At 42.8% G+C, this 18,383-nt stretch overlaps 1 protein-coding gene across 4 annotated transcripts in view; it reads left to right on the forward strand.

Moving 5' to 3' along the window:
- The window catches only part of PCDH15 (protocadherin related 15), a 3,978,145-nt gene that overhangs the window by 2,052,184 nt on the left and 1,907,578 nt on the right, over positions 1–18,383 (forward strand). For all 4 annotated transcript variants that reach the window (XM_069611238.1, XM_069611242.1, XM_069611241.1 and 1 more), the window contains one exon: positions 13,972–14,106. In XM_069611238.1, the coding sequence (XP_069467339.1) occupies positions 13,972–14,106 (135 nt within the window). The remainder of the gene's footprint in view (positions 1–13,971; positions 14,107–18,383) is intronic.

Below are 18,383 nucleotides of genomic sequence, written 5' to 3' on the forward strand. Positions count from 1 at the left end.
GTTAGAAGGAAAAAACCTCTGTTTTTGCACCATTAAGAACAAGAAAGTGATTGTACTATTCCAACTATCAATAGCTTTAGCTGTGCATTTGTTCAGTATTTCATTTCCATCAAAAGTAATATTAAAGATTTTTTGCATGTTATTTTATGGTAGATATTTTGAAGAAATGGTTGTCTTTTGTACATCCTTAATTCAACAGTAAGGCTGGTGCTGCACAACTGGGGCTGTAATGGCTTTCTGCCCTTGTTTACACATCTCAGAAAAGGGAGGGACCATAGCCAGCTGTTTAAATACGTTTTTGAAGTGGGTTGCACAAAGATGTTTCCACAACAAAACATCTACAACCAATGAAAACAGGAATGGTAGCTCTTGGAAGAGTCCCTTTTCTATGTTTATGGAAGCTAACCAGTGAAAGCAATGCTGCATATATCAGTGGGGATGAGTTGAGGTGAAAGGTATGTTGCTGGAAATGCATTGGAGGGACAGGGCCTCCCCGTCCCTGCCCTGTAGTCCTGTTTCATTTGTACATTTGTGTTTTGTGTTGTTTTCTGCCCAGGAGTCCATGTGGGACTCCTGGCAGTGCAGCTCTTCCTGTTTTTGGTTTGGTGTACAGACACATGGGATACCCTTATGGCAACCATGGGTTGCGGTGCAACCCTGTGCCACTAGTGTATGTTTTTGGGAACCTGTGTGTGGCGCACAGAGCAGGGTATGGGCTGGTGGCAGCTCCACGCTGAATTTCACAGGTGCTCTGAGTATCCTCCATTTTGGGATACCTAGGCCCTGCCATTGGAATCAGTTGATTCCTGATAGGAAACAAGATGGCCCCTGTGGCCTCTTGCTTTCTATTGCCTGTTCCCTTATTTTTTCCCAAAGTCCTGGGAAGCCCTGACTCTGTCCCTTTCCCCTGACTGGCTATTGGGTGGATGTTCCATATATGATGTTGTTGTGAAGTCCAGGCCAGACTGGCTGGAGCCTTCCCAGTGACTGTATGTTGTGGGTACACCCTGAATGGAGTGTGTGACCAATATGCACTTCTTGTTGTGGATATCTGGTTTCTGGTATGAGAGACGAAGACTGAGACAGCCCTGCCTAAAACTGGCATGAATGCAGTGTGTAATGTTGAATGGCTGGGTACTTGTCCCAATACACATTCCTTGTTGTGAGTGTCTGAGAGGGAGGCGTATGGCCTGAATGCACTGTATGCCTGATTGGCTGACTGACTGCATGAATGCCCTTCTGTATGATTGGCTGCGGAGTGTGACCCAGTAGTGTGGATGAGAGGCAGAATAGTATATCTGGGGACCTCTCACCACTGGAAATTGTTCAGAAACTGAGTTGACACTTGAAGAGTAACTGGAACTGCTTATCCGCGATGCCTAGCTGGAAGAAGAAGCACTGCTGCTGCATTTGCTTCGACCCGATCTGAAAGCTGTCAAGTTCATCGAGGACTGATTCGAGAGAGAACCTGGTTAGGCACCCTCTTCCTGTGCTCCGAGGGACCATCGAGCACCGCTAACCTTCGTCAAAGCTCCCTGGAAGTTAGACCCTCGAAAGGCTGCTGACCGGAAACGGGGACCGCCGAGGAGAACGAAGTGAAGCACCTGGACATCAACACCGTCGAAGTCCATTGCCGACAAACAGGGTTCGGAGTATCGCCGTAACCGCTGGAGGCCCGTCGAAGCCGTGTTGCCCAGAAGAGGGGACCGCTTCACACCGTGCCACTGATGCCCAGAGCCGCCCACTCTTTTGCCTAAGACTGTTGATTCGAAGGACTCCCTTGTCCGCACCGTCGACCGCTTTATCCCGCCGGAGAAAGTCGACGATGCTGACTCGCCAAGGAGAATCCGCCGGTGCGTTTCGCGCGACCCAAAGACCAAAAAAACTTTGATGACTCGACACCCTTGTCGGGCACCAGTTCTTCAGAAACTCTTTGCGGTCCTGAACCATCAAACGCTGAGGTGCCCCGCACACCTCATCCGGGCAGGACATCACCGCCGAGCACCGCCTGGATTGACGCTGTGGTCTTGGCACCCTCGAACTTTTCATCGACGCCATTGACGCCAAGTTCACCTTCTTCGATGCCTCTCGAAGATCCGTGGCTCCTGCTTTTAAGGGAGTCACTCAAGAAGGATCCATTGACGCCTCTTCGAAGAACTCTGCTTTTCCAGGTATATTGGAGGGGTAGAAACATTATAGAAGGAAATAAGACTTATTGAACAATATATGGACTGGGCTTGTGATAAATCTTTGCTTTACAGGTTGCCCAGGTGGGGGGATCTCCACATAGAACTGTGTCTGGGTAACGGGGCCAGTATTCTGCCAATTGTTCTAACCAACTGCTTTCTTCCTATGTCTATTGTTGGCTGCCTTTATTAAGTGATCTGTGTGACATTTGACCAGAGTATAGTTGATGCACTTTAATGAGATCTGATAATAATTGTGGTACCACTTTAGAACTGTATATATTTACCATTGATTTTCTGGGCACAAAGTGAGTTATTGTTATAGTGTACATAACCTTGAATATTAATTATATAAAGACTGTGTTTTCAGTAATACAGTGTGTGGACATTCCTTTGTGGGGGCTTGGGGACTACACTGTACTTAAGAACCAGCCTGCATCACCTCCTGAGAAGCTAGGCCTTGATTGCTCGTTCACGTACCAAAATAGAAAATCTTGGCTGGGGTCCTCTGTGCCTCTCCTCTGCCATACAGAGAGCAGAAGTACAGACGCCCCCTTCCAGTCTTTACAAATGGCAAATGTTTAAAATGTTTCAATTTTAGGTGACAGGCGAGAGGAGAACAATGGGAGTGGTTGGGTAGGGTGGGGCGGTAAGTCGAAGTAGCCAATAGGTTGCTTCAATGCAGACTTCCATTGCTGGTTTTAGCCTGTGTTCAAAGGAACTTGACAAATACGCACCACCTCCTGTTTATTAATGAATGTCCAAAGATATGTCATATTCAAAGATATGTCATATTTATTGTAATCAACCGTTCACAGTTACTTCCCCTTAAATCATGTTTTGTGTCTGAGACCTTGACATCACAACCAAAGATACTGCATCCTTACTCGAGTTTTTGGGTATGGAACAAGGACGCTGGTTGACATATGATATGTTCATTTGTGACTTCAGATTTGATTGAGTGAAAGAAAGTTACTGAGATCAGCCCAACTTGAGTGCAAGTTTTAATTTAATCAGCCCACTAAGTTTACTTACATTTGCTGGATTTCTTCATCTGCCATAACTATTGTGATGTGGCCAGAGTCAAGGTCATTGGGCTATATCCCATCAGTTCTTGTCATTCTGATTTTGAAAAAGATGTGTGCAATACATGTGAAGTGTGGTGGGTAAGGCGTGTTGGTTAGTGCTGGTTTAGTTCTATTTGGTCATGTGAAATTCAGTTATCATGTTTTCCTATTCTTCAATCTGCATCAACACTAATATGATATGGCTGAGTAAAGAGTGGATGGGCCATTAAACCCCATACTTTTGTTTTTTTTGTGATCTGGTTTTCCTTTATCCTTCTTGTAGTTTGGGGAGTTTGATTGGCGTTATAATGCTATATATATAGATATATATATATATAGATAGTATGCTGCGGACAGCTGGTCCCATAATGCTGTTTTTATTAATAAGGATTTCATAAAGCCAAGCATTTGTTCATTATGGCCTGTGTCCTCTTAAGGATTTTATATGAAATACACTATTTTAAGAATAGACTGTTTTGTTTTTTTGTAAACCAGCGCAATCTCTCCTGAAACCATGTGTTCAGTGGAGTACAAAATGGAAACAAAATACTGACATATTTCAAAGAGCATCGTAGTGTCCTAAGTCACCTTGCAAAAATGCAATTGAACTTATAGTCTAGTACAGGGGTCTGCAACCTTTGGCTCCCAGATGTGTTTGGACTACCATTCCCATCCGGCCTGTACAGCATAGTCAATGTCAGGAGATCATGGGAGTTGTAGTCCGAAACATCTGGAGAGCCACAGGGTAAGACTGAGTTTGTTGCATTGTTTGTCTTTGAAATGATCATTCGCACACTGGGTGCACCATCATTCATTTGAACGGCTGAGTAGCTGGTATGAAGCAAAGCAACATAAATAATCCATGGTGCGATTTATCAAGCAGCAAAAGTGCATGCCATGACAGATGTGTTCTTTGACTGATCCCACCAAATCTTTGCTCCATAACAGTACAGATTTACTTCACTGGCTCTGTACTTGAGAGGATAGCTCAGGGGCAATGCGCTCGCCTTTAAAGCAAGAAAATGCAGAGCAACATAGGTTTGATCCCGGAACGCGTTTATAAATATCTGCGTATTGTGAATAACCAATTATATCATAATTTATTTGTATATATTGCCTCAATTTTTAACAGATTGCCGGAGAGGGATTTTCCAATCAACTGTGCCACTCTGATCATCAAAATGTGGGTGTGTATAATGGCCGTGTGATTAAGTCCTTAACTAAATTTCTTCATGGAAGATATGGCTTTTGAGTAGGTGGCGTCCGTTTGGGGTAATGCCCAACATCAATGTCGTGGACGCACCACACTGCTTGACTGGCTAGCTTTGGAGACAGCCTTGATAAAGCTTTCAGGAGTTATCAAGCTTCAAGACTGTCCATGGGCCTCATTACGACCCAGGCGGTAAGTTACCGCCTGGGCCGTGACTTTACCACCATGGCGTAAACTACGTTTACGCCATGGTGGTTGGCGGATTTACCGCCCCATTCCGACCTTGGCGGGGCGGTAAGTCCCCAATCCCCATTTACCCTTCCCCATTCCCATTTTTGCCCCATAGGGCATAATGGGAGTGGGGAAGGCGTTAATTACGCCACCGTAAATTACGGTGGCGTAATTAACTCCATGGTCCCTTAGCGCCATGGATTTTAACACCCGCTAAAAGCAGGTGTTAAAAGCACCATGGCGCTAGGGGACCTCGTAATTGGCGGTAAGGGGTCGGCGCAGCTAACGCTGGCGTTAACCCCTTACCGCCAGGGTCGTAATGAGGCCCCATGTGTTTAACAGAGATTTCAGTAAGTCATGTTTCCCTGAGTACTCCAATTGTCTTTTGAGTTTCACTGCAGGGAATTCCATCAAGTATCTGCACATGTTGTCTACCAACACCATCCATATGATGACCAGTTAGGAATAACCTTATCAGTTTTATACAACACCTTAACTAAACAATTATATTGTAATCCGCTTGAGCTGACATCATCAAATGGTACATAAGCGGCCATGCTTCACTGCATTATGTCAATAATGTGCCTTAGAGACATCCATCTCAACACCTAGGCTGAGCAAAATAATTGCAAACACAGACAATGACGATATTGGGAGAGGAGCACTTGGGGGGGTCAGTGCAGGATTGGTAGTAGAAAGTGGGTAAGTGATAGAAGAGTAGAGTAATGCAAAGGAGAACATGACAGTACTGTGTTAACAAAAGGAATTTTCAAAATCCTAGGAAAGGAAATGCAACAACCACAAGATGTAATTGTGGATCCAACATGCAGTCAAACAGACCAGAGAGATGATGCTTCATGAGTTGTTGGCTCGCACACGGTCCAGTAAATACCAGATAAGTCAGAAACGCACAGTCTGAGATTGATTCATAAATGATCCATTCCAATGTCTGAAGATCTAGAATCATATTTTGTTGAGGCTGTAGCAAGGGATTTAATGACTGACATGGTTAAAACAGGGGCTCGCAGAAGGTACACAGAAAGAGCAGACGGAACAAAGAGATATATGGACAAATGATTACAGGATACTGGTAGAACAGATTCTAAAGTGTGTGGGAAATTCGTGGAACTAGGATATGTAAGGCAAAAAGAGGTTAAAAATATTTAAGGTATACTCCCCCAATTAACAAGAGCTAGAGTTGGTAGCTTGTGCTAGAAAAGTGTTGAGTGAACTCTGCAAAGCGTTTGAGTAACAAGAGGACAGTCGACATATTGCAGGCAATGACAAACCTGAGGGTAATCAATAGTCTATGTGCTGGATTATGGAGTTTGCAGGCAATAACCAAACAGATGCTGTGGACAATAAGAGATTCCCAAGACAGGCTTAGTCATAAAAATTATTAGAACAAACACAGAGCACTGCTTCCAGCACCAGCAATCTTTGTTCAGCAAAGAGCGAAACATTATCTCTTCTGACAATTTCCTTGTGCTTGCCAGGGCTATCACCGGCAGCAAACTAGATTACTGTAATGCCATTCTCTTTGGAACCTCTGCAAAAAACCTGACCAAAATGCAACCGATCCCAAACGATGCCCTTCGGGCAGGTTTGGGGGATGAAACAAATGGATCACATATCCCATGCTAGGCGTGAAGATCACTGACTGCCTATTAAAGCATGCATAGAGTTTATAATCCTATCTATCATGCACCGATGCATCCACAACAGTGCACCTTCCTACATTAAACACTGTATCGCTAAAAGTACCAAACCTTGCTGCCCACGTTCCTCTGCCACACTAACCCTTGCAACACCAAGTTTCACCAGAAAAAGAGCAGGCGGAGCCAGCTTCGCTGCCATGGCGCCTATGCTTGGGAATGCTCTACCACTATCTATCCAAGACAAGCTTTCATATATAATCTTAAGAAAGAAACTTAAAACTGTTCTGTTTAACAAATATCCATAATGCTTGGCCCACCATCTTGTGACTGTATTCCCCACTGTAATGGGTACTAGCGCTGTAATACTTGCCGGTCTGGGCGCTATCAAAAAATTAAACAAATATATAGATAAACAGATAAATAAATGAGACTCAGAGTGCTGGTCGGAATTCTAATGGTGGTGCATGAAATATGCTAGAGGATGATGAGAATAGAACAGAACCCTGATTGACACCAGATTAAAAGACAGAACATTTGGAAGAAGGAATCTTACAGCCCTGTAGGCACCCCCATAACCATACATTCTGACATAACCATTGAATACCCCATTACCCATATTTGAATACATGTCATTACATTTTCCCAGATAGTGCTAATCGTGACAAACATTCCTCTAAATCCTGCGCCAAGACATCACCCAAGAAAGCATCCCTGCATCTCTACTGAGTCATATCCCCCTTCAAGGCCCATGCCCATTAAATGATCCACCCCTTTGTGAGACCAGTCAATTTCCCAATACCTATCTCTGCAACTATGCCCCTACATGCTACTATGCTCATTCCTGTTGTGGTAAACCAGAATCAGGAGATGGACAAGGAAGCAGAATTCTCATATGTTTTAATTTTTCTCTTTAAAGAAAGAAGACCTTTTCTGTGCTTAAGCTTGTGCTACTAATACCTACTCTATACTAAAGAAAGTCAAAAGAGGTGCTTGTCGCTGAACAGAAAGGAAGTTATCTGTCCGAAATCCTATTCTGACCTAGCTTCATTCCCGATTAGTTTATAATACATACACTTAACTAAGACACTCCCCAAACCAAGAGCGTCTGCAGGCCTATGACTCCCACCCTTGTGTCTCTGTACCATAGCCCTTGCCTATGTGAACGGTCCCAAGACTGCAGTTCTTGTACTGCTGCAGTGTTGTCCTGGGGCTGCAGCTAGGTCTCTCTGTCTCTCACAAATCAGTTTTTTACCCCCACTCTGGGGCTCCTCTCCTTTTCATTCCCCACTTTGGGGTTTCTTCCTTCTTTCCCCAGCCTGGGCCTCCAATCTTTATTTCTCCCCACTCAGGTGTTTCTTGTTGGTCTCCCCACTCTTGGGCTTGTCTCAATCTCTCTCCCCTTTCTGGGGCATGTCGGGTCCCTCCTCACTTCAAGATTTGTCTCACTTCCTCTGCCCACTCTTGGGTTTCTGAGGGATTTCCCTTTTTCAGAACTTATCTTACTCCGTCCCCCTACTCTGGGGTGTCTTGGAATGCTTCCTTCTAAGGGGTGGGGTTGCTCACTTTTCCTCTAAACAGTGGGGCTTCTCAGAATTCTCCCCCTTTTGGGGCTTTTCTAATTATTTCTCACCACTGTGGGGCTTCTTTTTATGCTCCCTTCTCTGGGGCTTCTCGGTATGCTCCCCTCTCCGGGGTGTGTCAGTCTCTCTCCCTCTCTCCCCAGTCAGGGGCTTTTGGATCCTTCCCCAACACCAGGCTCCTCTGTTTGTTTCACACCTTGCTCTGTGCCTTCTATTCCGCTACAGTCCCTTTGCACCTCTGTGTTACCAGCAGTGCTCCATGGGAGGGCTGTGCAGTTCGCCCAAGCCTCCTCTTTCTGTGGCGACTCTTAACATAAGCAGTCCACTTGACTCCACACTGCTGGGCATATTCTACCCATTTTTGTTTGCTTGGTGCAGAGATGTGTGGTTTGTCTCTCCTCTGGGCTCTACGTCCATACTCTGAGGTACTCAATGCTTGTTCTGGCTGCCACGCTGCCCTGCCCAGGTGGTTCACCTGCAGGACCTCATCGTACTAGCCCAGTGGAGATCTGAGGGTTGCGACGCCAGGACTAGCATTCTCGCTCCAAGCGTCTCCGTGCCCATTGTGCGATACAGCTCTTTTGAACTTTGTGGATTATTGGGATATTGCTTTCTGATTGCTTCTTGTCTTAACATGCCTTCAGGAGGCTGGACTTTCCACCGTTCTGACGTTTTCCAGGAGGATTGAAAATAATTGGAGTTAGAAGCCGCGCTAGCCATTAAAGGCGCCATAGGTTTATCATACACCTTTACCCCTATACACCTCACAAAGGGATGGGGTGTTAAGTCCCTCTCGAGGGATTTCCTGTCCCCTAAGGGCAGTCATTTCCAGAGTGATCCCAACTACCCTGTCCCCTAGTGGTGTTAAGCGTCTCAGGCTCACCTCCAACCTCCGAAAGGGGGTGGCTGCCGATTGAGGGGAAGTGACAAACCCTTTGTATTTTTCACACTGTCCTGAGGCTCACGATTGACCCCAATGCCTATTCTTAGCACAAGGCCCATTCTTACCCTGAGGTGTACCACTACTCGTGACACAATACTTTTCTAAGCCCCATTTCTAATATAATGTCATGATGACCCCAATGCCCTTCACTGCTCTGTGGCATAACCCTCCCATGAGGCTCATTCTGGCTTCAGTTCAATGCCTGAATGGAGAATGGAGGCCCATTCCATCTCTTAGACCCTGGTGCACTCTGAGGACCAAGCTGAATTGAGGCCCACCCCACATGAGGTCCATCCCTGCAACTCACGAAGTTGAGAACTTGTAATCCATGTCAAATATTGATACATTTAAAAGTTTACAAGGAAAATGCATTCCTGCTGCATTTCTGTTTTGGATGATCAGAATAAATGGTGTCCTTTTTTGTGGAATTCCCAGGAATAAAATACCCACACCAGTCACCACAGGTTTCTGTATCTATATGATGCACTAAGCACGGAGCTTCCTGTTTCATATTGCACATAACCCATTAGTAGATCTGAATGCACTTGTAATGAACAATTGAGGGTACATTAATATGTATATATTTTGGAAAAGGCCCTGCTCCTGAGAGCTTGAATGTGTTCTGGATGTGTTCTGCTTTGCTTGGAAGTAAAACTGGGGCTTTGTGACGAACAGGAATTGCACATATCATACGAGACAGTTGATAGGGGCAAATAATAGACACCCATTATCCTGAGTGTCAATGTATTGAAGTAATATGTATAGATCCTGTATAAGAGTCTCTTCATAAGACATTTAAACAATCACCCTCACCATCTTTGGAAGGTTACTTTCCACCTAGACCCTAAGGGCCAGAGTCACAAAGATGTAGACCATAGGACGTGAGACGTCCTCTAGGGTCTCACTTGTGTGTCTGCCCCTTATGCACTAAACATACAATTTGAGTACAATCCTGCTAAATCTTCGAGATGCTAAGCTGCTAACATGTACCTTGGCCAAATGTGGTCTCAGAGATGTGCCAGGTATCTTGAGAGCTGCCCATATTTGGGGTTGGTGATTTAGGGAGCTGTTGCAAATCTGAGATGCCTCTAGGCATCTGCTGATTTGCTCCAGAGGAACACTTTGTGGATCTTTCCCATAGGGCCCGATTATCAAAAGCATTCTTTTTCAGGTAATATATGCTATGCACTAGGGCATTCCCTTCACTTGTTTTTCCCAATTTATAAAGGGCATCTGTAGGTGTGCATCATTGCCAGGGGCGAACTGAGCTATAGGGAACTCTGGAGATTGCCCGGTCGGCCTCTGCATCCTGGGCCTTTTTTGTGTGGTATTTCCAAACGTTCTCATAGGAAACGGGTTAGGATTGTTGAACGTGTTTAATATGGGACCACTTTGAACATTATTTCCAGGGCCCCTTTTGGTTCCCAGTCCATCCCTGAACATTGGTATGCAATTTCAGATTCCCGTTCCCCCTTTCCATATCTGCGCAAAATAGGGGGGCCTTTCTCTGCATTTTCAATCTTGTCCCGAGTTCAATAATGGAGTGGTGTTTGAAATGTACAGGAAAAAAAAGATAAGGCTTACGTTCTGGTTTGAAACAGGCAAAGCGGAATGAGCAACAAGGTGATATGTGAACAATGTACACATGTTTACCTTGAACAGCAGTGTTGCGGTGAATTCTATTCCAATTCTATACCTTACACACGGATAAACATGTATTTTTTTTTCTTGATGCTTCGCAGTGGCAGATCTCCTAAAAGCACTGCCAGCACGAGCCTGCACTCTGCTGGCATCAGGAGAGTGCTTCTGCCACTAATGAAAGCTAGGGGCCTGCCCTGCGCCCCAAAATATGCAGGTCTGATTTGTAAGTGCATTGACCTGTGCATTTCGAAAAATCAGGCATGTAAAAAGTGCACCCTGCACGCTATTTTTAGAAACCCCTTATTTTGGGAATTGGGACCTGAGCCATGCTACCTGATTGCACTGTAATTTAGTTCTCTTCTCAACCCACCCATTAGGCACACCCATTAGGTAGGCATTTTGCATCCAGGGGGTATTGTGGAGCAAAAGCAGTCCATTGTTTCCAAGTGCTATGAATCAATGCCACGTGTGGTTCACTCTCTGGCATCTTGTTGATGAATATTATTACCTTGAACTAGTCCTTTTCATATGACTGTGTTCCTAATTCCTTATTTGGGGGCGATGGCCAGAATCTCTTTAAATGGTTATTCGTCTCTCAAGCCCTAGGTTCCTTTTTTATTTCGACTTTGTCATGAAGGTGAACCCAGATTTAAATTGCTCGTTTACTAAGTGTTGTGAATGGAACTGCATTTAAAAACTACATTTAATTTGAAATATGAAGTGGTTGTGTTCTGTATCAAATTAGGCATCCACGTGTTTCAACTAAGTTGCTGATTGTATGATGACCTAGAGAGATCTGCCTGATTTGAATTGTGCAGAAGGAATGACGAGGCCATAGTGGAGTTCTTCCCTATTTCAGGCCCTGATTTTATTAGTGTTGCATGATTACAAGGTTAGGATGAACCTCTGCAATATGATTCCATTTTTAATAAACCTCTTCATTAGAGAAGCCTTCTTAAATAATCATAAGATGATTATTGAGGAAGTTGGTAAGTGGCTCTTGTACTGTGCTCTGGGAATGCATGCTATTACGGTCATTCAACATAATATGAAGCTTTATAAAACAACATTGTTTACGTCTGCTAGATATGTGCATTGTGTAAACCATTACATTGACAATGCTGTGATTTGCAGAGTTCACAATCACCAAATTGACATACGCGTCCATTTGGTGATTGTGAAACATGCTGAGCTACGAACCCATCTCTCACCAAACCCAGTTAGAGTATCCATTTTCAGAACCCAATTGGCCTATTGAAGAACTGACACTCTGCCTGTTTATGTTGTGGTTATCTGCAGCTACCATTCGCTGCTATGAAACACTTAGTCGAGCGATCGATCAATTTGCCTCGCAGTGTCTTGCTGTCTTTGAGTTAGTGCAATGTCATCCAGCACTTTGAGGTTTTTGGCTGGAGTTTTCTTTGTTATCTGAAGAACACACATTTGGACAAGTGAACAATTGGCCCACTTAATCTCCTCTGGTCTACTATAGGTGTACCAAGGGTAGTTAATCTGTTTCCAAAGTCATACTTTCATAAAGAAAGAAGTTGGCTTAGAAATATTCCATCATTCGTTTAATTGCCATCCAAACCAGGACCAGTGGGCTCCAAAGAGTACACCATGCACTCCTGACACTCACCACTCCTACCACTATGCTAACTCTCCACTTTACACCAACAATCAATAGAATGCAGCTATATCCCTCGATCAATGTCGGCCAAGCTGCACACATACAAACAATTCTCCACAAACACCTCAACAACCTGCTAGAACACAGCTATACCCCAAAAAAAAATAAGCCTAGCCAAAATGCAGTCTGAGACCAACCACCTGACTGCCCACATTCGACTGATCTCTCACTACCGCCACACCTAATGTTAGGATGCCACCACCATCATGCAAATCGCACCAGCTGCACACATACTGAGTGCACCCAAGCACTGTATTCTACACTACACTCTCAAGTGACCTGGACTGCGGTCCCCAAGGGCGTTCAATCTACAAGCACTTTGAGATCATACCAATGATATAAAGGGTGCTATATAAATGCCAAATAACAATCTTGAAGAGGGAGCTGTCTCCCAGCCATCATGCCATCACTGGTTCAACCTTGGGCACATTCATCTTGAGGTTGGTCTACTCTCCTTGGTACACCCACTGCGTACCTGGCTAGCTGCTATTTTGTAGTTACAGTGGATAAGGTGCTTCAAGATGAAACAATGGGTGCTTCAAGATGAAACAATGAAGAATTGAGGTAGCCTTAGAATAAAATCCATCTTCCTCACTGTGAGGTATAATTCAAAACCTGTGTGGAAAGCCGCATTGATTGTGTATGTGATGTGGGCGCGTTCACAGGAAATCCACGACGGCCCCTGTTTCAGCATTCATTTTCATAGAACAAGTCCTAAAACAAATCTTTGCTGTACTTGATTAATCACATGACTTGGTGTGACATGTTTTGGGGCAAACCTCTTCATCAAACACCCCAAAAATGGCATACATTACATGCAATTTACTATTACCTCCTACAGTTTAAGATTTCAAAGAACGTGTGTAAATGGATGTTGTATAGACATGATGGTGAACAATCAACCGTTCTATAGAAAAAGGATGTTCTGTACAGAAGCAAAGTGCTCTCCTGTGTGTTGGCATACTTCCACTCAGACCCTTTTTAAAAGGAAGACGACAAAAGAATGAAGCATCACCCTTGAGTTTTAGTCCCCAGCTTCCACCTGAAATAAACGGCACGGCAGACATGCTCAGTTTGAAGACTCACTAACTTTAATCAATTATACATCACATAAGAGCCAACCAAAAGAACATAGCACATATTTGTCAAAAATAGTGAACCATCTGCGCTATGCAACTATTTGAAAGAAAAGCTAGTTACTAATTTTGTTAACAATAAAAAAGGAAAGAAACAATTGATCGGAAAATTAAAACAATGACGCGTGGTGGTCCTGAAAACATATTTTCTGAGAAAACCTTTGAAACTAGTGAGTTCAATAATCATGTGCTTTATATACATTTTTAGAAACGTTAAACAAATGTGTATTTATAATTAATTTTGTGAAAAAGAAAAATACTCAGGCAATTGAATGCACAGAAAGTGTAACACAATACAGATGTATAATCTTTAAAGTTTTCAATGAGGTTCTTATTTGAGAAACTCTTCAACAAAAGTAGTTACAAGCGTTAATATCTCTTTAAGTGCAGCCATTCATCATCTTCATGTAGTCATGTACTGTTTTAATGATGGATGAGAGAAAAGACATTAGTTACTGTCGTTATGATTTCACTTTCAAGAGTATATTTCTACCTCAATATTTGTTCATGTCTTCTCCCCCTCAATTTCTCTAAAGCCATGCAAAGGTCATGTTATGCACTGTAAGTTATTCTTTTGTGCCTGTATATTTGTGCAAGTTATTTGAATTATATTTTTTTCTTGTTTTCAGACGAAAGATCCTCAACTTCAAATCTCTTTAAATGACTACAAAACATATTTTACTGTGACTCAAACTGGCATTACACGCTACCTCACCTTGCTCCAGCCAGTTGACAGAGAGCGCCAGCAGATATACACATTCTCGGTAAGCAACCATCAAATGTAATAAAAAATGTGACATTTGTTTTCCTTTATCATTAAATATCCTAAAAGGTAGTTGATACATCCGTGAGACAAATCCAGGTGGAATTGTCTACATTTCTAAGGGTTTCCTACTGTAACATATATGGTAACTTAATTTGTGAAAACCTGATGATTCATTTGGATTCTAACACATTGGGTCTCAATCCACCGGATTATGCCAAAATCACGTACTTTTACAGTTACATGGTCCTGTGTGTTTACCAGGGGTTTATCAGTGGTGGTAGGGTGGTGTTAGTCCCCATTTATGGAGTCCATAGGAATCCATGGATGCCCATTGTTCGCGATAAAGCAGAGGATTTCCCACCAGCTGGATGCTGGAGTTAAATCATCCACTTCAACATCAACTCTAGATTTGTTGGAGTGGTAAAAACAGTGATAATTTCGTTACCACCCAAATAATTCATGGTTACAGAATAACTGCTACTTTTTTACTGCTCCACCAAACTCTGAATGAGACCCATTGCTTGGCCCCCTAGAGACAGGTCCACTGGAGACACTGTCTGAGGTTATTAAAAGCTCATAATTGTAATGGTATTGTGGATGGGGACATATAAACAGCGTGGGGCTCTGAACAAATATCACAGATCAAGGAAGGCAATCTTAGGTTGAATACAGTCTATCTTGAAACCCTGTTGGGAAACATTCCCATATGGATACTTTTCAAGTAGCAAGTGGAAGTCTATTGTTTAGAGCTGCATCTTGCTACTCTCTCCATCTCCTACTGTCCTCCTCCTAACATGCAGAAGTGGTCAAGCACAGCTGGCAACATCTAAGTAGAAGCAAAGTAATGCTATGTATTAGTTCTTTCACAATCACAGGGCTTCTGATAACAGCTGTTGGGATTCATCAATTTGTTAAAATGCCTTCATACCTGTGGAATGTGTACTGCATTACAATTGAAGAACCCACTATTCCACCTCTTCCTCAAGGTCTGTGGACCCCTAAAAAATGGATATATATATATGAATTCAACAGCTGCCATTCTGTCACTTCCATCATGTCTATAGAGAACAGGTAAGGGAAGGCCACTGGTTTTGAATAGTAGGGAAGTGTAGGGAGAATGAGCCAAAACCTGACCCATAAAAAACAAATCCCAAATAATCGATGCACTGTATGCAAGGAAAACAAAAGTGTTATTACATCAAAAAGTATCAGCTGGTCCCGTAGAACTCAACTAACATGGAGCTTCCCGCATCCAAAGAATTTACATCTTTTATAGCAGAAAACTGAAAATTAACAGAACTATGCACAGAAATATAACAACATGGTCTCCCACTCCCCATTGGCTACCACTTATAAACAATTCTAATTGCCCCCTATAGTCCATTACACTATTCACACATTAGCTAAACACATTCCCCTAAACACGTGACATACTCCATTGTGACTATGAAACGTATGAGTTGATTAACTACCAGGTACATTGTTACCATAATACATTATTTTAACAAGTAAAACATTCTTGACCATCTGACAGTTCCGGATCAAAGGGTCAATAGTGAGATCAACTCTGCTTTGGTAATAAAACAGCCCTTATTATAACAAATACTGTGGCATGCACAAACAGCTTCCTATCTTGGTAGAAAACTTTATTGGCATCACCTATGCTCCTCCCGTCCCAGAACAAAGTACAGCCCTAGCACGCCCCCCCCCCCCCTTATCTCTCTGGGAACCCATGTACCCAAGAATATTGTGATCAGGGAATTTCACTTATTTATTTGGCCATAGATTATGGCACCTGCAGTTCATATAGATTGACTACTGTTCTGGTGAGGACAGTAGTGCTCTAAATCTTCACTATGCCTTGCGGCATCACAAAATACCCATGTCCTGCTGTCAAGAATGTAACCTTCACAGGGCACATTCTTGCCCTTCCTCAATGCACTCAGCATTCCTTTCCCTGCTCCTCTTATCTCTGCTGCCTGACACAATTAACTGTTATCTAGACAGCACAGCTGCCTGTGACCTGACATCATAACTTCTCTCTGGGGAGAAAGAAGGTGGACTTGTCTCAGGATGTTGAGCCTGTTTGTCATACTTTCAAAAACACATCCTGTAACAGGTCCTAAACTCCAACATGGAGGAACTCCTCCTAACTTAGCCCCAGGACCTTGCCTTTACTGCAAAACCTCTTGGACTCCATCTCATACACGCATGTCAGCTACCTACTCGCACATCCCTTAAAACATAATACCATTAATACCTCTAAATTAAAGATACATCATCCTATCTTTAACATCTGAAATCACAACTTGAAAACTTTGCTGCTCGTTCTGTATGGTTATATGGTGTTTCTAATATGTGTCAAAGCTAACTACAAATAGGTACATGTTCAAACTGCTGCGCCCAATGAGAGCTGCTAGGACGCCTGCTAATTAATGTTTTGCAATATAAATCTCTTCGCGTGACTAGGACTTTGCACTTGCATCCCAAGACAAGGGAAAATTATTGAATTTGTTATTTGATTGCAGAGCACAATTGTATTGTTTATTTTTAGATGTGAAGTCTTAACAGTGAACTGTGCATGTTGCGGCTAATGGATTCCAATGAAATTCATGCACAGCAGACATGTTTTGTATTGATTATGCTAGTCAAAGTCATTTGTTTGGCTTGTGAGAGTTTTGTCATTACTAGGTGTTCTAGCATTTAAAAAACACATGCCCCTGTCCTGTGGCTCTTTCTTACTGCAAACACTTCAGAAGGTGTCCTTATGGTGGAATGAGCAATTCCAGAGTAAGACACATACATATACACGTTCCTTTAGGATGCACATTATGATTTATTTTTAACAAAGGATTTGCAAAAATGTACAGTCAAGTAAAAATTGAAATCCAAAGCAACATTTTCAGGTTACAAGCCTCTATGCTGTTGACATTTAATTGTATTATCAGATTACTGAACAGTGTTTAGTGGCAATCCTTATAGTAACACAAATGCTACTATGCGCCTGCTCTGGTCGAAGGATGCTGATCTTCTCCCAGTGCCCCGCTACCGCTTCGAGCGGGTAGGCGGCCGCTCCTTTTCCGTGGCAACCACCAAACTGAGGAACCCTCTCCCACTGACTCCCTGAGGAATAAGCAACCACAAGGCTTTTCGCTGGGCTCTTAACACTTTTCTGTTCTAACTAATTACTTATTTCCCCCTATGATCCTGCTATGTTCCTTTCAACACCAAGATGCTTCGGTGTACCTGTGCTTTATAGATAAAACTAACATAACAATGCACTTTAAAAAGCATCATATGCTGTTCAAATTATTTGGTCTACACTAAGAATAACAATGTCTTTATTTGAACTTACCACAACAAGATACATCCAGATAGCTTTTACAGAGATGATTCTCTGGTGCAATGGAATATTTGTGATACTACAATGGATGTCAACAATGATTATACTGTGGCAGGAAACAATAGCATGGTCCCTGCTGATCTCGTAAGTTCTAATAATATGCTTACAGAAACTGAAGGGAAAGAATATCACACCATTTCCTTGCTGGTTGTTGTATATAGGCTAAAGAATGATGTGAGTAAACCTTTGCCCAGTCATATTATCTGAATACGGAACAATATTTCTGCATGTAGAAGAAACATGCTTTCAGTCATACCCTAAGCACATTAAAAATCTCCAGACAATCCATCGGGCATGGCCTGCAGCACCACTACACCAGAGTCTCCTTCTGCAGTTGTACTTAACATGGATTCCCAAAGAGAAGCATGTTCCCAATTCATAGGGGGCAGATTACAAATATTATATTCCACATGTAATCTCCTGTAGGGGATTTTTTTTTCTATCGAGGCAACAACCTCTATGCATTTACATTCAACATTAAGCATGTTCAGAAAGCTTGAGTATTGGCAACATGTGGTCTTCACTTCATTTGGTTGAAATCAATCAGATTTTATATACAAAGAAAAAAAGTCGATCACAATCAGCCCACAAATGTGGAGATATTTTAGGCACAGGAAATTGAGGATTTGCATATGAACAATGTGGGAACTGGACTGGTGAATTATGGCATACAGATTCATCTGTGAACTTGGATGACGGTAATCCAGACTATGATTTAGAAAGGAAAGAGAAGCATTTTGATTGGGTACAGTTAGTTACAAAAGTTGGGACCCAATTGCCATCTTGTGCCACAGATCGAAATTTGCCACAGATTCGGTGCTGAGAAATATTTGAAAAGTGTCAAATGGAAGTGCAGTGGACCATACTTCAAC

This window comes from Ambystoma mexicanum, chromosome 8 (assembly GCF_040938575.1).
Source record: "Ambystoma mexicanum isolate Mex_15411 chromosome 8, UKY_AmexF1_1, whole genome shotgun sequence".
Lineage (NCBI taxonomy): Eukaryota > Metazoa > Chordata > Amphibia > Caudata > Ambystomatidae > Ambystoma > Ambystoma mexicanum.